Source organism: Salvelinus fontinalis, chromosome 5 (assembly GCF_029448725.1).
Source record: "Salvelinus fontinalis isolate EN_2023a chromosome 5, ASM2944872v1, whole genome shotgun sequence".
NCBI lineage: Eukaryota > Metazoa > Chordata > Actinopteri > Salmoniformes > Salmonidae > Salvelinus > Salvelinus fontinalis.
In genome coordinates, this window is record NC_074669.1 from 20,736,336 (window position 1) to 20,757,798 (window position 21,463).

At 43.4% G+C, this 21,463-nt stretch overlaps 1 protein-coding gene across 12 annotated transcripts in view; it reads left to right on the forward strand.

The window, feature by feature from the left end:
• Nucleotides 1-21,463, forward strand: part of LOC129855296 (guanine nucleotide exchange factor DBS-like) — an 87,339-nt gene that overhangs the window by 21,757 nt on the left and 44,119 nt on the right. For 10 of the 12 annotated variants that reach the window (XM_055922797.1, XM_055922798.1, XM_055922796.1 and 7 more), the window contains 11 exons: nucleotides 4,270-4,353; nucleotides 11,467-11,581; nucleotides 15,180-15,270; nucleotides 15,605-15,724; nucleotides 16,316-16,432; nucleotides 16,517-16,666; nucleotides 17,288-17,412; nucleotides 17,574-17,688; nucleotides 18,010-18,129; nucleotides 18,317-18,508; nucleotides 18,934-19,125. In XM_055922797.1, the coding sequence (XP_055778772.1) occupies nucleotides 4,270-4,353; nucleotides 11,467-11,581; nucleotides 15,180-15,270; nucleotides 15,605-15,724; nucleotides 16,316-16,432; nucleotides 16,517-16,666; nucleotides 17,288-17,412; nucleotides 17,574-17,688; nucleotides 18,010-18,129; nucleotides 18,317-18,508; nucleotides 18,934-19,125 (1,421 nt within the window). Of the gene's footprint in view, nucleotides 1-1,734; nucleotides 2,257-4,269; nucleotides 4,354-11,466; nucleotides 11,582-15,179; nucleotides 15,271-15,604; nucleotides 15,725-16,315; nucleotides 16,433-16,516; nucleotides 16,667-17,287; nucleotides 17,413-17,573; nucleotides 17,689-18,009; nucleotides 18,130-18,316; nucleotides 18,509-18,933; nucleotides 19,126-21,463 lie in introns of those variants that run through there. The other 2 variants (XM_055922801.1, XM_055922799.1) reach the window with 2 other exon arrangements.

Genomic DNA, 21,463 nt, shown 5'->3' on the forward strand with positions numbered 1-21,463 from the left:
AAAACACTACCTCACTCTGTTTTATGGGCTCCTGCTGCGCTCAGAATGGAGTGTTGGTCACAGATTCTCATGTCCCTTTAGTTAAAGAAAAATTCCACCCCAAAACTATCTTTTGGTATTTGTTTCATTCGTCCATTGTTGACATAGTCCCTAAGTGTTTTGCTTGTCAGCACTTGAGTTTTCAAGATATGTAACTTTTAAAATACAGAAATCGCATTTTGCATCATATGATGCAAAACGCAGCATCATATGATGCAAAAGGCATCATACAGGAATGAGTTCTGTATTTTGAAAGTTACATATAGTGAAAATGTGAGTGTTGTCAACAATGGACAAAATACCAAAAGATCTTATTTGGGTGGAGGTTTCCTTTAAGACAGAAGCTTTTGTTCTGGAGAGGCTGTATCAACCACTATTAAATGACAAGGATGGACTACTTTTATACAATACTTTATGCATATAATTTGATTGTGCTTCTGTGTTAAATGTCCATTTAGTTAAATGTGTTACTCTATACGCACACACCTGTATGTATGTGTTGTCGCGCACGTGTGTGTGTATCTGTGTGGGTGGGTGTCGTGTGGCAGGGATCAGACTGGATGAGGAACGTCATGGGCTGGTTGGCTGAGTGTCTTTACAGTCACATGTTGATGGGAGGGGAGCTCAAAAAACAGTGCTGTGGTCCGCTGGTCCGCTGAGGGGATGATTTGTGTTAGATAGTCCACTGCTTTAAGATGCTCATTAGGGAAGCTAATCCAGCCTATCAACTGTCCTCTCCTGGAGGTGGATAGTTTTACATACAGAAAACTTGAGTGTATTTGTGGCGTGTGTCTTCTGTTTGGAAAGAGAACAATGGAAAATGTATCAACATATTGATTTGCACTCCTTCTGAACAATTGGCTGTCTCCTTATTTTGTCCTCAATAATGGCCTCTTGTTACGTAACCCTGTAACAGTAGGCTTATTGTCTGTGTGTGAAATCCATGGTGGCTCAGGCAGGCAGGTCGACAGGGCAGAGAGGGAGTCTAGCTAACTTCCTGTCTACCCGTTCAGACACAGCTGATCTCCCTGCTGTAGACTGCTGCTGACCAGCCAAGTGATTAAACACAGAGCTAATTATCCCATAATACCAGATCTACTGGCTACATTCTCTCTCTCCCGCTCTTATTTAGGCTACATGCAGGTGCACAGTTCCCTGCTCTCCCTGGGGGGGGGGGGGGGGGGGGGGGGGTAGTAGAGTTTGTTTTGTTTGTTTACAAAATAAAGGGTAGAGTTTTAAGTCTAAACCCTGACATAGATTCAAAGTACCACATGGAGTGAGATTATTTTAAATGACGTGTTTATGAAATTATACAATACATTCAGGTCCATTAAAACATTTAATCGGATTTACAACAGTATGGTTTTCATGTTGTCCTTTGTGCGAATATTGTAACACATTTCATGTGGCAAACTGTACAGCACGTTTCAGTGAATCTCACTATTTTGGAATACAGTGTACAATAGGAAGGAAAGCTGCTTATTTAACATACAATGCCTCAGTAGCTGCCACTGGTGTTTTGGGACATACTTCCTCTAGGACCATAAACACCCTTGTCTTCCCATGCAGCTGCTTTTAGAGAAGAGGGATGGATGGAGGGAGGGGGGAGAAGAGAGGAGATACAGGAAAGGACATAGTCAGATCAGAAAGGGGTGCACAGTCAGCACGTGACTTTAATGAGAGGGATGATGCTGAAGGGAGGAGAACACCAGAGCACAACACGGAACGCTCTGATTTGATCCTCTCTTTCTTTTTTTCTTTCTCAGAAGTATAGTTAACATTTGGGGCTGCTCCCCACTTAAAGAGGCAGTAAGCAGTGTTTTCCTTCTCCCTCCTCCCTGAGTCCTGATAGGTTGCTTGTGTGGCTGCTGTGCGCTGAGAGAGTCTTGTGAGAGAATAGAGTGGAGCTGTGAGACACAGCTGGGGCTGAAAAAATTGCCCAAAGGAACAGATGCACTCCTTCCTTAGAAAAATACTTTGCGAGCTGGGTATGTGTGTGTTCGGGTGTGTGTAAGTGGGGAATGTGTGTGTCTTGGGTTACTTACTCAGGAAGTCCGAAGAGGAGAAAGGGGATGAAAATGGTTGAAAAAATTGTTTTGACTAACTTCCGCTGCTGGCTGTGTGATTTACCCCCGTCGCCTGGATTAGTGTGACTTTTCTCTCTCCTCACACCCAACTATAGTGGCACTGCGATGAAGAGAACCAGACCTGTCATAGGTAAGGTATTTTCACTCCCCTCGCTCGCTGGCTGGCTCTCTGTCGGGAGTTATAGGGTGTTTACATGCCAAACAGAGACACACGTTTGTTGTCACTTATGTTGCTAGCCTTGGTCCTAGACTTGATTTCCATTACAACAGTATACCAAGAGGCTGAGACATTCTTCAGCATTTCCTCTGAGGAGATCAAGGGACTCTTGCCTGTCTGTCCGTAGTTAATGCTGAGGGACAAAATGCCTCAGTTGTTTTGCAGTTTTCTGTGGGGGAGATGCCAGTGTGCTTCAGGCTTTTTTTCCTGGTGCCAACTGTGTGAAAATTAGATTGTTGCGTGTATAAAAGTTATGTAGGCTACAAATATATAACATCTGTTGTAATTGCTTGTGTCATTTATCCAGTCCTCTACTCATTATTTCTCAACAGCTGCAATGTTGTTAATTAGTAGGCTACGCAATGATGCTTTTTTTTTAGCTTTACTGAGCCTTTGTTTAAATAGATTTAGAGGGAAGGTAGGGTAAAGTGAAGTAGGCTACTTGATTTAAGGAATTCAAGGACCTTGTACATGATCATATAACTCACCATAGCTAATGATTACAAGGAAACCTGCTTGCCCTCTGTATAGTATATTGAGGTAAACTAACGTTAAACATTTATTAAATAAATGATGTACTTTCCAGGCAGAGAAAATGGTGCATACAGTGCAACTCTCAAATGGGAATCATACAAGTTTGAGGTTGTTATATTGTTGTCCGTCAAGTTCATATCTGACAATATTGCATTGCACTTTGACCCTTATGCGATCAACAATCTTGAATATCTCATTAATGGCACGTCACAATAATAAATTCATTCAGTTTACCACACAGCTTGGATTAGGGGAAAATACAGTATGTACTGTAAGTCCTCATATCCAGTAGATGTGTTCCTGTAGCGGAGAGTGAATGTGTGTGTTTCTGCTCATTGGAGCAAATGGAGAAGGCTGTAGGCTCCCTTGCAAAAGGTGAGGTGAACACTGGGATGAGGTGGGTGGAGCGCAGAGAATGGCGCCCTTCTGTGTTGCCAAGGCATTATTTCATGGTGTCTCCACATGTTGCTGGCACAACCTGCAACAGAATCAACACTGTGTGGACAACACACCCACCAGACTAACAATACAGCAGATATGACTGACTAGGGCCTGGAGTTTATCCTGACCACGTGATCTGACTATAGGGAAACATCTGGAGGACCAGGACTGGATAAAGTGCAGTCTGTGTTAATACACTCCTTTATACCATGGCCAGACAGAGGGTGTTTTGTTCACAGTGAAAAGCTAGCTGCAGTGTGCTTCAGGCCAGGGTGACCCCAAACCATTAAGGCAGACTGATGGAGCTTCATCAACCCTCCTTCCCCTCCTCCCCTCCAATCATCCAGAATAGCTACTAAGTCTTACAGGAACAACACAATGAAAGAATGATCTGTGTGAAAGGGGGCAACAGTCGCTACTGCAGCTTGTAATGGAAATCTAACAAAGGCACACAAAGCTCATCTGCATTCACAGCTAAAGGTCTTGACTGCGAGGGGCAGCGTTACACATGGAGACCACTGTTGGAGAGAGAACAGACACTGTGGAAAGGTCCAGCGCCCAGCCTTGCCCTCATTTCCCACAGATCATACTGAGCTGACTAGTCAGACATGTAGATCACAGGAGGTTGGTAACAGCTTAATTTGGGAGCGAGGGCTTGTGGTAATGGCTGGAGTGGAATAGGTGGAATGCGATCAAATACATCAAACACACAGTTTCCAGAAGTTTGATGCCATTCCATTTACTCCGTTCCAGCCATTATTATGCACCGTCATCCCCTAAGCAGCCTCCACTGATGTAGATGGCTTGTCCACTGATGATGACTGGGCCAGGGTATGGCCTCGGGGCTTGATTAGTTGGGACATGTTGTACGCTAGTGTTTTAATAATACTGCTCTTTCTCCTATGATATTGTGATTGCTGACTGGAGGCATTCTCCTGTTTCCCTCCCCAGATGAGATCATGCAGCAAGAGATCAGGCCCTTGCTGGCTGTCGACATCATAGAGCAGCTGCACCGGCAGTTTGCCCTGCTCTCAGGTATGTATCTAGGGGCTCTGTCTCCTCTCCTTAATCCTGCTTCCCTCACACACAGACAGGCAGATATTGTAGTTCCTCTCCCTTTATGAAGGAGGAAAGATGGATGTCCGAAGGATGGAAATGACTATTATTATGCTCACTTAGAGAGATGTGATCGCTTCTATAGTACTACACATTGCAATGTTTCATGATTCATTTGGATCGCGGAGAGAAAAAGGAAATGTATCATATCCTTTCGAGTCACATTAGTTAAAAGGCCATTTCCGGTGTTGACCTTAAATCATGATTGAGTTGTGAGCAGACTTGAACCTTTTTAAAATACTGTTGATCAATAGGAGTGCCTCTTAATGACTTCCTGTCCCAGAGTGGACAGAGGTCACAGGAGGTTGGTGGCACCCTAATTGGTGAGAACGGGCTTGTGGTAATGACTGGAATGGAATCAGTGGAATGGTATCAAATACATCAAACACATGGTTTCCAGGTGTTTGATGCCATTCCATTTGGTCTGTTCCGACCATTATTATGAGCCGTTCTCGCCTCAGCGGCCTCCTGTCTGGTCTGCTCCATGACAATAACAGCATTATCACATTACACCGTGAACTATTTCCTCTGACTATATTCACAAGCTTTGTTCAGTGCCTGAAATGGCCACTTTTGGGATGCGGAAGTAGTAAATGTGTACATACATACAGTTGAAGTCGGAAGTTTACATACACTTAGGTTGGAGTCATTAAAACTCGTTTTTCAACCACTCCACAAATTTCTTGTTAAAACCTCTAACGAGTCAGCCTGCCGGATCCGGGATCCTCCTCATCAAAAAAGCTGACTAGCATAGCCTAGCCTAACGCGACAGGGATATCATATCATTTCGTGAAATCACAAGTCCAATGCAGCAAATGATAGATAAACATCATGTGAATCCAGCCATCATTTCCGAATTTTAAAATGTTTTACAGCGAAAACACAATATATATTTATATTAGCTCACCACAATAGCCAAATACACAACGCCATTTATTCTCCGTAAAGATAGCTTTCACAAAACCCACAAATAGAGATAAAATTAATTACTAACCTTTGAACAACTTCATCAGATGACAGTCTTATAACATCATGTTATACAATACATTTATGTTTTGTTCGAAAATGTGCATATTTAGAGCTACAAGTCCTGGTATTACATTGTGAATACGTTGCTATGATCCACCAAATGGTCCGGAGAAATTTTGGACAGTCACGTAATCTAACCAAAAAACTCATCATAAACTTTACAAAAAAATACATGTTGTGCAGCAAATGAAAGATACACTGGTTCTTAATGCAACTGCTGTGTTAGATTTAAAAAAATAACTTTAGTACAATATACAGCATGCAATATTGTGAGACAGCGCTCACCAATTCTCCGCCTTGTTGGAGCCAACACAAACCACAAAAATACGAAATAACATCATAAATATTCTCTTACTTTTGATGATCTTCCATCAGAATGTTGTGCAAGGAGTCCTAGTTCCAGAATAAACAGTTGTTTTGTTTTAGAATGTCCATTTCTTCTGTCAAATTAGCAACTTTGGCTAGCCATGTGGAGGGCACATGTCCAAGAAATCTTTGCGCCTGGAACGAAAAATTCCAAAATTCCCAATAAACGTTGAATAAACTGGTCAAACTCGGTTGAAAATCCTACTTTATGATGTTTTTCTCATATGTATCCAATAAAATCAGAGGCGGAGCATTTTGTTGTGTATACCTAACGCTTTTCAGAACACAATGTGAGGTTCCCTGGTGCGCAGTTGAATACTGACAAAAGAGCGGACCTGTCACTCCAAAAGCTCTCATTCGGTCTCACATCAAGCTAGACGCCCCATTCAACATTCTACTGCCTGTTGACATCTAGTGGAAGGCGTATGAAGTGCATACAGATCCATAAATATAAGCCAGTTGAATAGGCAGGCCCTGACACAGAGCCCCATTTTCAGAATTTTCAGTTCCTGTTTGAAAGTTTGCTGCCAAAGGAGTTCTGTTTTACTCACAGATATAATTCAAACAGTTTTAGAAACTTCAGAGTGTTTTCTATTCAATAGTAATAATAATATGCATATTGTATGATCTAGAACAGAGTACGAGGCCGTTTAATTTTGTCACGATCGTGTGGCGGATTAACGGACCAAAATGCAGCAGTTGGAAAATATGCCATCTTCTTTTATTATAACACGAAGATGAACACGACACAAAAACACTTTAACAAAACAACAAAATAACAAAACGACCGTGAAGCTACAAACGTTGTGCACAAACATACAGGCTACTAACGTTCTTACATAGACAATTACTCACCTTTCACACGAGAGCAGCGATATTCTCCAGTTTGCGCCCAAGGTCCATCTCTTTCCAATTCGTCCTCCCAACTCCAGAGATCCTGTGTAGGTAGGTCCTGTTGCCGCCTTCCATGCCGCTTGGTCCTATGGTGGGTAATTCTGTCATCGCTGTGCAGACGGCAGACTCCTGCCGGCTGAGGCGCACTGTAGGCCTGGTGCGTGGTGCCGGGACTGGTGGCACCGGGCTGGGGACACGCATCTCAGGGCTAGTGCGGGGAGCAGCAACAGGACGCACAGGACTCTGGGGACACACAGGAGGCTTGGTGCGTGGTTTAGGCACTGGTGGTAAAGGGCTGGAGACACGCACCATATGGCTAGTGCGTGGAGGAGGCACTGGTGGTACTGGGTTGGGGCGGGGAGGTGGCGCCGGAAATACCGGACCGTGCAGGCGTACTGGCTCCCTTGAACGCCGAGCCTGCCCAACCTTACCTGGTTGTATGCTCCCCGTCGCCTGACCAGTGCGGGGAGGTGGAATAACCCGCACCGGCCTATGTAGGCGAACCGGGGACACCATGCGTAAGGCTGGTGCCATGTACGCCGGCCCGAGGAGACGCACTGGTGACCAGATGCGTTGGGCCGGCTTCATGACATACGGCTCAACGCTCAGTCTAGCCCGGCCGATACGTGGAGCTGAAATGTACCGAACCGGGCTATGCACGCGTACAGGAGACACCGTGCGCTCTACTGCGTAACACGGTGTCTGCCCGTACTCTTGCTCTCCACGGTAAGTACAGGGAGTAGGCGCAGGTTTCCTACCTGCCCTTGGCCCACAACCCCTTAGCCCCCCCCCAAGAAATTTTTGGGAGTTACTCACGGGCTTTTCGGGCTTCCGTGCAAGACGTGTCCCCTCATAATTCCGGTTTCGAGCTTGATTCTCCGGCTTCCATCCACGTCTCCTAGCTGCCTCCTTAAACCACCTCTCCTGGGCTGTGGCTGCCTCACCCTCTTCACGAGGAAGGCGATATTCTCCAGTTTGCGCCCAAGGTCCATCTCTTTCCAATTCGTCCTCCCAACTCCAGAGATCCTGTGTAGGTAGGTCCTGTTGCCGCCTTCCATGCCGCTTGGTCCTATGGTGGGTAATTCTGTCACGATCGTGTGGAGGATTGATGGACCAAAACGCAGCTTTAGGAAAATAAGCCATCTTCTTTTATTTTAAAGATGACATAAAATAAACACGAAACACTTAATACAAACTAACAAAAACAACAAACGATCGTGAAGCTAATAAACGTCGTGCACATACAACAGGCTACAAACGTTCTGACATCTACACTCAACACAAACCCATAACTACACCCCATAACCCCTTTACCATAAAAACACCCAAAACCAACAAAACACAAACATTCCCCATGTCACACCCTGACCTAACTAAAATAATAAAGAAAACAAAGAATACTAAGGCCAGGGCGTGACAAATTTGGGCACGATTTTTTCCCAAAGTGAAAACAGCGCCCCCTATTAAGAAAAAGTTTTAACAAACTATAGTTTGGCAAGTCGGTCAGGACATATACTTTGTGCATGACACAAGTAATTTTTCTAACAATTGTTTACAGACAGATTATTTCACTTATAATTCCCTGTATCACAATTCCAGTGGGTCAGAAGTTTACATATACTAAGTTGACTTTGCCTTTATACAGCTTGCAAAATTCCAGAAAATTATGTCATGGCTTTAGAAGCTTCTGATAGGCTAATTGACATAATTTGAGTCATAATTTGTACCTGTGGATGTATTTCAAGGCCTCCCTTCAAACTCAGTGCCTCTTTGCTTGATATCATGGGAAAATCAAAATAAATCAGCCAAGACCTCAGAAAAAAATTGAAAAAAAATTGTAAATTGTAAACCGTCTGGTTCATCCTTGGGAGCAATTTCCAAATGCCTGAAGGTACCATGTTCCTCTGTACAAACAATAGTACGCATGGATAAACACCATGGGACGACGAAGCTGTAATACCGCCTAGGAAGGAGATGTTGTTCTGTCTCCTAGAGATGAACGTACTTTGATGCGAAAAGTGCAAATCAATCCCAGAACAACAGCAAAGGACCTTGTGAAGATGCTGGAGGAAACAGGTACAAAAGTATCTATATCCACAGTAAAACGAGTCCTATATCGACATAATCTGAAAGGTCGCTCAGCAAGGAAGAAGCCACTGCTCCAAAACCGCCAAAAAAAGCCAGTCTACGGTTTACAACTGCACACGGGGACAAAGATCGTACTTTTTGGAGAAATGTCCTCTGGTCTGATGAAACAAAAATAGAACTCTTTGGCCATAATCATTGTTATGTTTGGAGGAAAAAGGGGGAGGCTTGCAAGCTGAAGAACACCATCCCAACCGTGAAGCATGGGGTGGCAGCATCATGTTGTGGGGGGTGCTTTGCAGCAGGAGGGACTGGTCCACTTCACAAAATAGATGGCATCATGCGGTAGGAAAATTATGTGGACATATTGAAGCAACATCTCAAGACATCAGTCAGGAAGTTAAAGCTAGGTCGCAAATGTGTCTTCCAAATGGACAATGACCCCAAGCATACTTCCAAAGTTGTGGCAAAATGGCTTAAGGACAACAATGTCAAGGTATTGGAGTGGCCATCACAAAGCCCTGACTTCAACCCTACAGAAAATTTGTGGGCAGAACTGAAAAAGTGTGTGCGAGCAAGGAGGTTTACAAATCCAATTCAGTTGCACCAGCTCTGTCAGGAGGAATGGGCCAGAATTCACCCAACTTATTGTGGGAAGCTTGTGGAAGGCTACCCGAAACGTTTGACCCAAGTTAAACAATTTAAAGGCAATGCTACCAAATACTAATTGGGTGTATGTAAACTTCTGACCCACTGGGAATGTGATGAAAGAAATAAAAGCTGAAATAAATCATTCTCTCTGGTATTATTTTTGACATTTCACATTCTTAAAATAAAGTGGTGATCCTAACTGGCCTAAGACAGGGAATTTTTACTAGGATTAAATGTCAGGATATGTGAAAAACTGAGTTTAAATGTATTTGGCTAAGGTGTATATAGACTTCCGACTTCAACTGCACATACAGTACCGCATAGTCTTATTAACACGTATGTGAGAACATTGAGTCCCCTATATCATATCTGTATGCTCACAGATCAACCCAGAAGACTCTCTCAAACATTTTCCATCTCTGCGTTATTTCCCTCATAACCTTCTTGGAGCACAAATAAATGAGTCTTAATCTTCTGGCATATCCATATTTTAGTTACTGGAGACATAGAAGTGGCAGAGGTGTAGGGCCTAAGCTGGGACAATAACAGAGGGAGTTGTGGGTAGTTATTGGGCGGGACGTCCACACCTAAGCCTCTGCCTCCACAGGGATCGTTTCCATTCCTTCCCACCCATGTCAAACCACCAGGGGTCGGCCTGCTGCACTTCTGCCAAGCTTATGCCTCAGTCTAAAAACCCTAGCTCAGAAAAGCTAGCTTTCAGACTTATGTAATTTAACTCTGGAAAAAACACAAGAATGTTTTATGACCTACACCGCAAGCTGTTTTTTTATTCTCAGTGGGTTTTCCTCCAATATTACTTTCAGGCAGTACTTATACCTGAAGAGGTGGCGCTTACTGGAGTTTTCCAGACAGCGCTGTATTTTCTAACTCTGATTATTATCTGATGTAGTGTTGTTGTCAGTGAGAGAAGTAGACAACAAGCCCTGACATGTGTAAGGATCTCCTGTGGTGGCAGGTATGGATTCTTCTGCCATCAGCAGGTAATTGGATGTGTCTGGCTGGGAGGACTGATAGGTGAGATGTCACCCTGTGGGATGGATGGCAGGCGAGATGGCACAGGAAATGAACAAAATGCTGCTTTTAGCACAAAGACAGTGACAGCGTTGGAGTTTGGGAGGAGGGTGTTATGATTGTCTGTGTGATTGGTACATTTTTAGAACCGACTGAGAGAAGGGAGAGGAGGAGAAGTTAGTCAATGCGTGTTGAAAGTAAAGAGCTACCGTTACCTCACCAATAATATCAAAGGCAATGTTTCTTGACGTGCTCCACAGGAATGAGAGTAATGTGTCCAAATAAAGCGAGTGCCCAGACACAAGCCTTAAGTAAAAAATCTGACTGCCTCGGGCAAATAAAGGCCGTGCACAAAGATACCATTTACAGCAGTTCCCCTCTGTCATCCTAAACGGAACTGTTTTGATGTTGAGAAGAATTCTACCTAGATAATAAGACCAAACCCTAGTCCCCGATCTCCACCCATGAATGCAAGCACTGGGGGCATGATGTTGAGTGAGGTGGAACACTTTAGATAAATGGTGGCCTTGCTGCTCCACTATGCTTTCTCATAGTTTGACTGATCAATCTCTCATTGTAGAGATATAGGATCATGCATTATAATATGGCTGCTTCATTTGTTTCAGGATTTAATAAGAACCTTTTCTTTCAGTTAGAGCAACATATTCACTTATCAAACTTGTTAAGTTTCATGTTTCAAATAATTAAATAATGACTTAATTGTCAAAAAATTATCAAATTATATCAAACATTGGCAAACAATGCTGACATTATTTAACCCAATGCTACCACCTTGTGGTTAATTAGTTTAAATATTACTTTTCTATTGACAGCCACCAATAATATCTGTAACAGCTGAATGTAGGACTGCATCCAATTAATGTTTATTTTCCTGTCAATGTCTGGTGTAAACGAATGAATGTAACAAAACGGACACATTTATAACAACCAATTGTTTTACCCCTCTGTGTGCAGGAGGAAGAGGGAAAGATGGTGCCCCAATCATCACCTTCCCTGAGTACTCAGGCTTCGGCGACCTCGTAGCGGAGGACTTCCAGAATGTTGTAACATATCTGACCAGCATCCCCAGGTATAGTAGGAGCAATGCATTTAAAGCTTTCTTTCCAACCATGCATATTCACCTATGCAGTTCAGATCAATATAGCACTTTTGGTGCACTTTATTTTCCCACAGTGGAGAACACAGTGGAGAACAGAGGCTTAGTGCTTAATTTGTAAATTGGGAGGTGCCAGAACAAAAAGTGGGCCCAAGAGCGGGGTGATCTGGGGCCTCTGAGGGACCAGAACGCATGAAAAAAATATAAGAATAAAGTATTGCATGCATTATCATAGCTTTTGCATACTGGCATATAGCAGTTGAATAGACGGGCTTGCTTAAGTTGCACACATTGGGCAAATATTTTGTAGCCTAGGGTCAGGGAAAAAAGTTGACATTTTTATAAACGTATTTCATGCAATTCTTCATCATTTTAGATGACTGGAGACTTTAGCAGAATATTTTTTTAATACCTCACAAATTATCGAAATGACAGTCTACTTTAACACTGACAAACTGAGAATCTGAGATCAATTTAAACGACCTTATCTCGAATCCATCAATAGCCTAGGCCTAGGTGTTTGGAGACACATATTATACAATTAGAGGAGGAAATTATACTCTAAAAAAGCTTTCCGGTTTCACTGACTGACCCAATGATGCAGAGCTCACTCACCAGCCATGGCCGATGCGCTCCTGCCAAAAGCCTATCTCTCTTGTTTGACTTTGTAAAACAATTAGCCCTGCCCAGCCCTTAACAGGGCTAATTGGAAGTTGATAATTTGGTAGCCTACGGACAGATTAGATGTCTCTTTACAGCAGGATCCATTTGCTTTACAACCTGTGTTTTACCCGCAATTGTAGGCCTATTATAAATATTTGCGAAAGGCCTGTTTTGGTTGCATGCTGTTCACTGACCGATTTCCCGCACCTTCCCGACTGTAGGCTATGCCCAGTGATTGGGCTACACAATCCACAGCTAGGCATTTTTTTTATATATATATTTTTTTACATAAACTATTGATCCTCTGTTGCTAAATTATAGGCCTACTCCTGGTCTAGCGTTCTGATTTATTTGATGTATTTATGATCAGACAGGAGTAATTCTATAACTTTGGCAAATGTAGCCTATTTCAATTAATCAGGGGGGCTGCAGCACCTCCAGTACCCTTCGGCGGCTGTGATTCAGTAAGGAAAGAAATGAGGAAGTGCAACGCTGAAGAGATGAGTTGCAGAATCATGTCTATCAGAGCAGAGAGAGATCATAGAAAGTGAATCTCATTCTCGATCTGTGAGAGATACAGGCTCGCTTCTGGTCTACATAGGCTACAATCTTGCGTAAACCATAAACCCGGGCGGGCACAACACAAATCCATTTTTAGAATATCAGGCATGTTTTCACATTACGATGTTTAATGGGCAGGATAATTACAGAGGAGTCAACCTGAACTAACTCTGATTGCTCTGATTGCTTTTATTACATTGCAAATAGTGGGGAAAAAACGTATGCCAAGAGAGGTACCGGATCCTGGCAAATGGGTTCTGGAACAAAACAGTCCAAAACTGAGAGGTGCCAGATCCTGTTCCGGGGATCTGGCACTGAATGCTACTATATATTTGGTAATAGCAGGTTAAAAAGTGATGCTTATAGCAGCACAGTGATGCAATGCTTTTAAAGAGTGTGGTTTGAAGAAAGACATTGGTTTATATAGACGTAACCCACTGGGTACACCACATCATTTCAACGTGGATAATGGGGTAACATTTGGTTGAGACGTTGATCAGCGAGATTAAAACCTGTTACCCACTCAAAAAGACAGCCCTAAATTAGTTGAATTTCCTATTTGTGATCATTGTGCCATCTGGAATGGGGAAACAATTTCACATTTTTGGTTTAGTTGTCACCCAAATGTCTATCGATGTGCTTTCAACCATTTAAAAGAAAATCTAATGTGAATACAATATCAGATATTTTATTTATTTATACAACAGATGAATACTGAGCTCCATCTAAAAGCAGAACCAAATGACCTGGATTGCATTTGAAATTACATTAAAAGTACAAGTGGTGAATGCCGTTTGACATTCTGTGCAGATTATTACAGCAATTGTGATGATCTCCACAGACCTGCGACGACCTATGCATGCTGTCTTGAACATGCATGCTCTATATGATTACATAATAACACATTTATAGTTAGAGAAACCTCAATGTGGCCATGGATGTATTACTTATTTTAAGGTTGAATGTTGCATTAGTTTGTAAGATAGTATTGAATTAGTGGCACAGATGGAACTATCCAAGCAGAATATATGCATCTCCTTCAAATTTTAATATTTGGTTGCGTTGACAACCAAACATAATTCAATGTCACAAAATATAATGACATTTGAAATCAAACCGTGCTTGAAACCCTTGGCCTATTGTATTTTCTTTTTTTGTTGTTGAATTCTGGGTTGAATTGAAACAATTGCTGTTGATGACTGCAAATGCTACAGTATATAGTCCTGAATAGCATCAATGATGAAATATGAGTGAAAGTACGGTCACTTTTCATTTTCTCTGTTAAACCTACCCTTTGGAATGACTTCAATAGCAACAGTGAATCTATTTCATTTTTAAGTGGAGATCTCTCAACAACCACTCTCATGATCTAATATTGGCAATAGTCAGTGACAAATATCATAGCTAAGCAGGGCTGGCCTTGAGCTGTAAATAGATCAATTCTCCAGTAGGAGGGGATGCCCTGCCTGTAGTTTTTTTTCTGATAGTGGACTCTGAGGTCTTAAAGGTACAAATTCAACATATTTTATACAAGGTTTGTCTATGTTTAAATTTGATTATGACATAATCCTGTGGTTGACATTTCACCCTCAAAACAACAGTTGATTACTTTTTTCAAATTCAATTATTTCCCACGGAGGTTCCATGTCACAATACATTGACAAATTATGTTAAAACAATGTTGATCCAACTAGTTTGTGCCCAGTAGGAAATGCCATTACATCCCCTCTGTATGGGATATGGTTCTGGCTTACTCCCATCCAACCACAAATCCAAAGGTACTTCCCAAGACACATTTCTTGAGGTGTAACATTTTCAATTCGTTTTCAATGTTTTTCCACATCCTGAGAAATGTGTCTTGTGAAAAACTCTCCTCCAATGACATTTGTGGCACAATCTGGGATGTCATTCTTTCTCTCACGATACATCGTGAGGACCATTAATCTTGCCTCATGTCAGCTGCTCGCAGCCAGGAAAATACACAAAAGTTGCTCAGTTAGTAGGAATTATATTAGGCCAGAAAACACATTAAGATGTTAGACATGAGCAACTATATTCACCTTTTTGTCAGAGTAACACATTAAGAATGTTAATGGCCCTCACTTAAAAACCTCTTCCCTGTAAAAGACCCCGAACATTACACAAGTTTACACAGCTCCTCTAACACTGTTAACTATAATGGCCTGGTTCAGAGAGCGCTGAAGTGATTTTGTGTAAACTCTGTTTAAACTGTACAGAGACAGAGCACAGCAGTGTACTGTAGTGCCCTCTTGGATATGTCTTGTGACTGCATGCTTGGATAGCTTCACCTACCGCATGTGTTTATTTCCATCTTTCCTTTGTCTAGTTTGGACGTGGCCAGCATCGGTTTCGTTATAATCATCGACCGCAGGCGGGACAAATGGAGCTCAGTGAAGGCCTCGCTGACGCGGATAGCGGTAGGACGATGTCCATCTTTCACTTCAGACAGGGCTTTTATCTCTTGCCTGGTTATCCAGTCTGTTTGTGCTTTAACTCCTCACGGTGGGACCAAGACAGAATGGGACCAAGCAATTTTATCTCAGCATCATGTAACATTGTAAAATATTATTGCTACCAATGCTCCTATATCAGGAAGTATTGTATGAATCATTTTTGGGGGAGTATAATCTACTGCAAATTCTTGAGATGTTCAATTGAAAGTAAGCGCAGAGCAAAGCTCCCTCCACACAAGGCTAACTCCACACAAGGCTATGAGACGGTATGAAGCTGTTTTGTACCTGTGTCCACTAGGGAGCATTTCCAGGGAACCTCCAGCTGGTGTTGGTGCTGAGGCCCTCCCGCTTCTTCCAGAGGGCCATCGCTGACATTGGCATTAAGCTGCACCGGGATGACTTTAAAATGAAGGTACCGGTAAGAATGCTTCGCTACCACTCACCCTGTCCAACTCGTAGATCATCTTAGAAACCTTTCCTCTGTGTCTGGGTGTGAGATAGTGATTGACCTAATGTCATGTGGAGTGTTGCATCGGAGTGTGATGTTCACCTGTAAACTAACTGCTAGAACAATGACTATGTACTCACTGCATGTTTTCCTTGTTTATGGAAAGCTGTAGAATGTGACAACATGCACCTGTATTTCCCTTACTTCATTCATTTTTTGGTGAAGGCCAATTCTTCTGCATTATCCCCAGACACCTACAGTATACTGTAACTGTACACATTTTCGAAGATAAAAGTTGCAACTCCTCCTCAGACTCCTCACCACCTCGCACGTGTGTGTCATCCTTACTCAGGTGTTGTAGAATTCAAGTCAAGGCATCTGGTGAGGAAGTGGAAATAGAGAAATGGAGTAAAGCAAAAAACACAGAAGACTGTATTAACATTATGCCGTGACAATTATTGTCTAACCCTAAAATCAGATGAGAAAACCCAGACTGATAATGCAGAAGATGCCCGAACATCTATAACACACAGTAATGTATGTGAATTTGTTTCCCTACAGATTGTGATGCTCAACTCCCTATCTGACTTATATGGCTATGTGGATAAGGGCCAGCTAACATGTGAGCTTGGTGGGAACCTGGACTACTGTCACAGCCAGTGGATCCACCGCCGGACAGTGAGTTACCATGACATTGGCCTTACACCAGTTATTCTCTGGACTCACTGGAAACAATACAAGTGTGTGTGTTTTTGCTGTCAGGCCATTGAGAACTTTGCTGTGACGGTGAAGACCACGGCTCAAATGCTGCAGAAGTTCGGTACAGACCTGGCAGAGACGGAGCTGCCCAATGATGTGCAGTGCACCAAAGACCTACTCACTACTCACACTGAGAAGCACGACAAACTCAAGGTGGGGCTCTGCTTCAGCGTCAACATAATACTACTGAACCTGGCTTCCTACAATGGTTCACTTCTACTCATGGCTAACATCCTCAACACCTGAAGATTGTGTTGATATTTGTTAGTTTACTATTAGTTACATTCACATACAGTAGTGTGATCAAATACACCGGGGAATGGGTTCTATCATAGCCTGTGGCATTGTAGTTTAACCACAACCTCAATGGCCTAGATAATAATCAGAGTATTCTGTTCCCAAACCAGCAATACCATTATAAATTGGGTGGTTCAAGCCCTGAATGCTGATTGGCTGAAAGCTGTGGTATATCAGACTGTATACCATGTATTTTTACTGTTCTAATTATGTTGGTAACCAGTTTATAATAGCAATAAGGCCAGAGGAGGTGTGGTATATGGCCAATATACCACGGCTAAGGGCTGTTCTTAAGCAGGACACAACGCGGAGTGCCTAGATACAACCCTTAGCCGTGGTATATAGGGCATATACCATAAACCCCTGATGTGCCTTATTGCTATTATAAACTGGTTAGCAACCTTTAAGCCAATCAGCATTCAGGGCTTGAACCACCCGCTTTATAATGGTATTTAATGAATTCTTTCATTTTGACAGGATGAACTGAAATTAGCGATGAAACAGGGAACCACTCTACTGGGCTGTATCAAAGAGCAGGCTGCCAAGTCTGAGAACCACCAGCTAAACCCAGACGAGATGGAGAACCACACCACTGTGGAAAGGTTGGTTACTGGGACCTACTGGAGATGGAAGCTCCTAATTAAATCATTTGTATGTGTTCGGTTCACAAATGATTTAACTTATTGAATTTCTCACTACGAGTATATTCCAGAGGTGGAGAAAGATGCTGCATATAATGTCATATGTCCATGTTGTATTTCAGGTTGTTGGCCCAGCTAGATGAGACAGAAAACGCGTTTGAACAGTTCTGGTCTAAACATCACCTCAAACTGGAGCAGTGCCTACAGTTACGCCATTTTGAGCATGACTTCCGAGAGGTACGTATGTTTCTGTGACAGAGTCGCTGACTGCTGTAGTCAGCGGGTTGAGCTTAATCACGTTAACAAAGAAAGCTGGACAGAACACAGCCTGGCTATTTGTGTTCCCCCAGAGACAGCAATTAGAAGTAGCCATTACAATGTAACACCTTGTCCAAAAATAGTTACTCACCCTTCACTTTTCTCAGTTTTAGTTACACATGCTTTTTTATGTTTGCAACTTCACACTTACAGTATATAGCGCTTCCTCTCAAGCATATGTGTTTGGAAATACTGTACATACATCCTTAACCTCCTGCTCTCTCTGTGTCCCCTCCCCAGGTGAAAGTGTCATTGGACAGTCTGATGGCGACTCTGACAGCCCTGTCAGACATTGGGGACTGTGTCACCCTGGTAGAGATGTTACTGAAGGACCTCAAGACCTTAGAGGAGAAGGCTCAGGTCAGCCCAGTCACATAACAAACGTTATATGAGATGTAACATCTAAACCTTACAATACAATACAAAGCACAATGTATCCACTATGTCTTGCTTAGCACGTGATCATCAGCCTTGGATTGTATTGAATGTGAGCCTAACACGAATGTGGTCATGTGAGATGAATGGCTCTCTGTCTGATGCATGTCAGGAGTCGTTAGAGAAGGCCCAGCTCCATGCCCTACACGGGGACCAGCTGATTCAGAGCAACCACTATTCTGTGGACTCCATACGGCCCAAGTGTGTGGAGCTCCGACACATCTGTGATGACTTCACCAACGAGGCCCAGAAGAAGTATGACGTCCTCTCCAAATCACGCCAAATACACAAAGGCATAGACAAGGTGGGGTGGATAACATAAGAGGCTCCTCATCTCTATATTGCTGTCAGAAAAGGCAATGTCCTCAGGGAGAGATTGTTTGCATGGTTATACATGTCATTTACACATGATCTCATGAATTCAAATAACTTTCACAAAGTTTCCCTCTTCCGTCTAGGTCAGTGGTACTTCCACTTTTTCAGCAAAGCAATAAATACATTTACTCATTATCTGTTTCAAAAACGCTTGTTCAGTATATTGTCCCATACAATAATCAGTACCTTCTTTTTTGCTTCCTAAACAACTATACATGTCATTTATGTATACTTTTAGTAGTTCAAAATATACATTAGTGCCATGCAAAGGAGCTTAGATATACTACTGATATGGAGCCTAGACAGTACCTACTGTAGTTGTTCATTCATCCATGTGTTCTCGGGTGGTTGCAGGTGAACCAGTGGTGTGAGTCGGGGGTGTACCTGCTGGCCTCTCAGGCTGTGGACAAGTGCCAGTCCCAGGAAGGGGCTGAGGCAGCCCTGCAGGACATTGAGAAGTTCCTGGAGACGGCCAAGGAGAACCAACTGAGTGACCTCAAGAACATCCACAACCAGTATGAGCTAGTCCTCAACGGTGAAGTCAAGGTATGTGCAGTGCTCCCTTAAACCAGGAACAGATATAGCCCTTGGTTCTATCCAGACCTGACTGCCCTTAACCAACACAAAAACATCCTATGGGGTTCTGCATTAGCATCAAACAGCCCCCGTGATATGCAACTTTTCAGGGAAGTTAGAAACCAATATACACAGGCAGTTAGAAAAGCCAAGGCTAGCTTTTTCAAGCAGAAGTCTGCATCCTGCAACACAAACTCAAAAAGTTCTAGGACACTGTAAAGTCCATGGAGAATAAGAACACCTCCCAGCTGCCCACTGCACTGAGGATAGGAAACTCTGTCACCACTGATAAATCCACTATAATTGAGAATTTCAAGAAGCAGTTTTCTACGGCTGGCCATGCTTTCCACCTGGCTACCCCTACCCCGGTCAACAGCACTGCACCCCCCACAGCAACTCACCCAAGCCTTCCCCATTTCTCCTTCTCCCAAATCCAGTCAGCTGATGTTCTGAAAGAGCTGCAAAATCTGGACCCCCACAAATTAGCCGGGCTAGACAATCTGGACCCTTTCTTTCTAAAACTATCTGCTGAAATTGTTGCAACCCCTATTACTAGCTTGTTCCACCTCTCTTTCATGTCGTCTGAGATTCCCAAAGATTGGAAAGCAGCTGCGGTCATCCCCTTCTTCAAAGAGGGGGGGATACTCTTGACCCAAACTGTTACAGACCTATATCTATCCTACCCTGCCTTTCTAAGGTCTTCGAAAGCCAAGTTAACAAACAGATCACCGACCATTTCGAATCCCACCACACCTTCTCCGCTATGCAATCTGGTTTCAGAGCTGGTCATGGGTGCACCTCAGCCACGCTCAAGGTCCTAAACGATATCTTAACCGCCATGGATAAGAAACAATACTGTGCAGCAGTATTCATTGACCTGGCCAAGGATTTTGAATCTGTCAATCACCACATCCTCATCGGCAGACTCAATAGCCTTGGTTTCGCAAATGATTGCCTCGCCTGGTTCACCAACTACTTCTCTGATAGACTTCAGTGTGTCAAATCTGAGGGCCTGTTGTCCAGGCCTCTGGCAGTCTCTATGGGGGTGCCACAGGGTTCAATTCTTGGGCCGACTCTCTTCTCTGTATACATCAATGATGTCGCTCTTGCTGCTGGTGAGTCTCTGATCCACCTCTACGCAGACGACACCATTCTGTATACTTCTGGCCCTTCTTTGGACACTGTGTTAACAACCCTCCAGACGAGCTTCAATGCCATACAACTCTCCTTCCGTGGCCTCCAACTGCTCTTAAATACAAGTAAAACTAAATGCATGCTCTTCAACCGATCGCTGCCTGCACCTGCCCGCCCGTACAGCATCACTACTCTGGACGGTTTTGACTTAGAATATGTGGACAACTACAAATACCTAGGTGTCAGGTTAGACTGTAAACTCTCCTTCCAGACTCACATCAAACATCTCCAATCCAAAGTTAAATTTAGAATTGGCTTCCTATTTCACAACAAAGCATCCTTCACTCATGCTGCCAAACATACTGTAACGACCTGGGTGTCGGGGGGGTGCGAAGTCAAACGCAGGAGACAGCAGAGCTTCAATAAGTTGAGTCTTTAATCCCCAACTGTCCAACACAAATGTCCAACACGGACGAACTGGGTGAACATACACGACGGTCCAACGACACGAGCAACAATCCCAGTCCACAAATACAATCTCCACTCCCGAAATCCAAAAGGTTTACAAAGTAACAATCCCGCACAAAGACGCCTACGGGCTGGCTGACAAATAAAGCCATACTAATTACCCACTTAACTGAACACAGGTGTAACAAATAAACACATAAGGAGGGGGGAGGAAAAAGAGTCAGTGGCAGCTAGTAGGCCGGTGACGACGACCGCCGAACGCCACCCGAACGGGAAGGAGAGCCTGCCTCGGTTGAAGTCGTGACACATACCCTCGTAAAACTGACCATCCTACCGATCCTCGACTTCGGCGATGTCATTTACAAAATAGCCTCCAGTACCCTACTCAATAAATTGGATGCAGTCTATCACAGTGCCATGCGTTTTGTCACCAAAGCCCCATATCCTACCCACCACTGCGACCTGTACGCTCTCGTTGGCTGGCCCTCGCTTCATACTCGTCGCCAAACCCACTGGCTCCAGGTCATCTACAAGACCCTGCTAGGTAAAGTCCCCCCTTATCTCAGCTCGCTGGTCACCATAGCAGCACCCACCTGTAGCACGGGCTCCAGCAGGTATATCTCTCTGGTCACCCCCAAAACCAATTCCTCCTTTGGCTCCCTCTCTTTCCAGTTCTCTGCTGCCAATGACTGGAACGAACTACAAA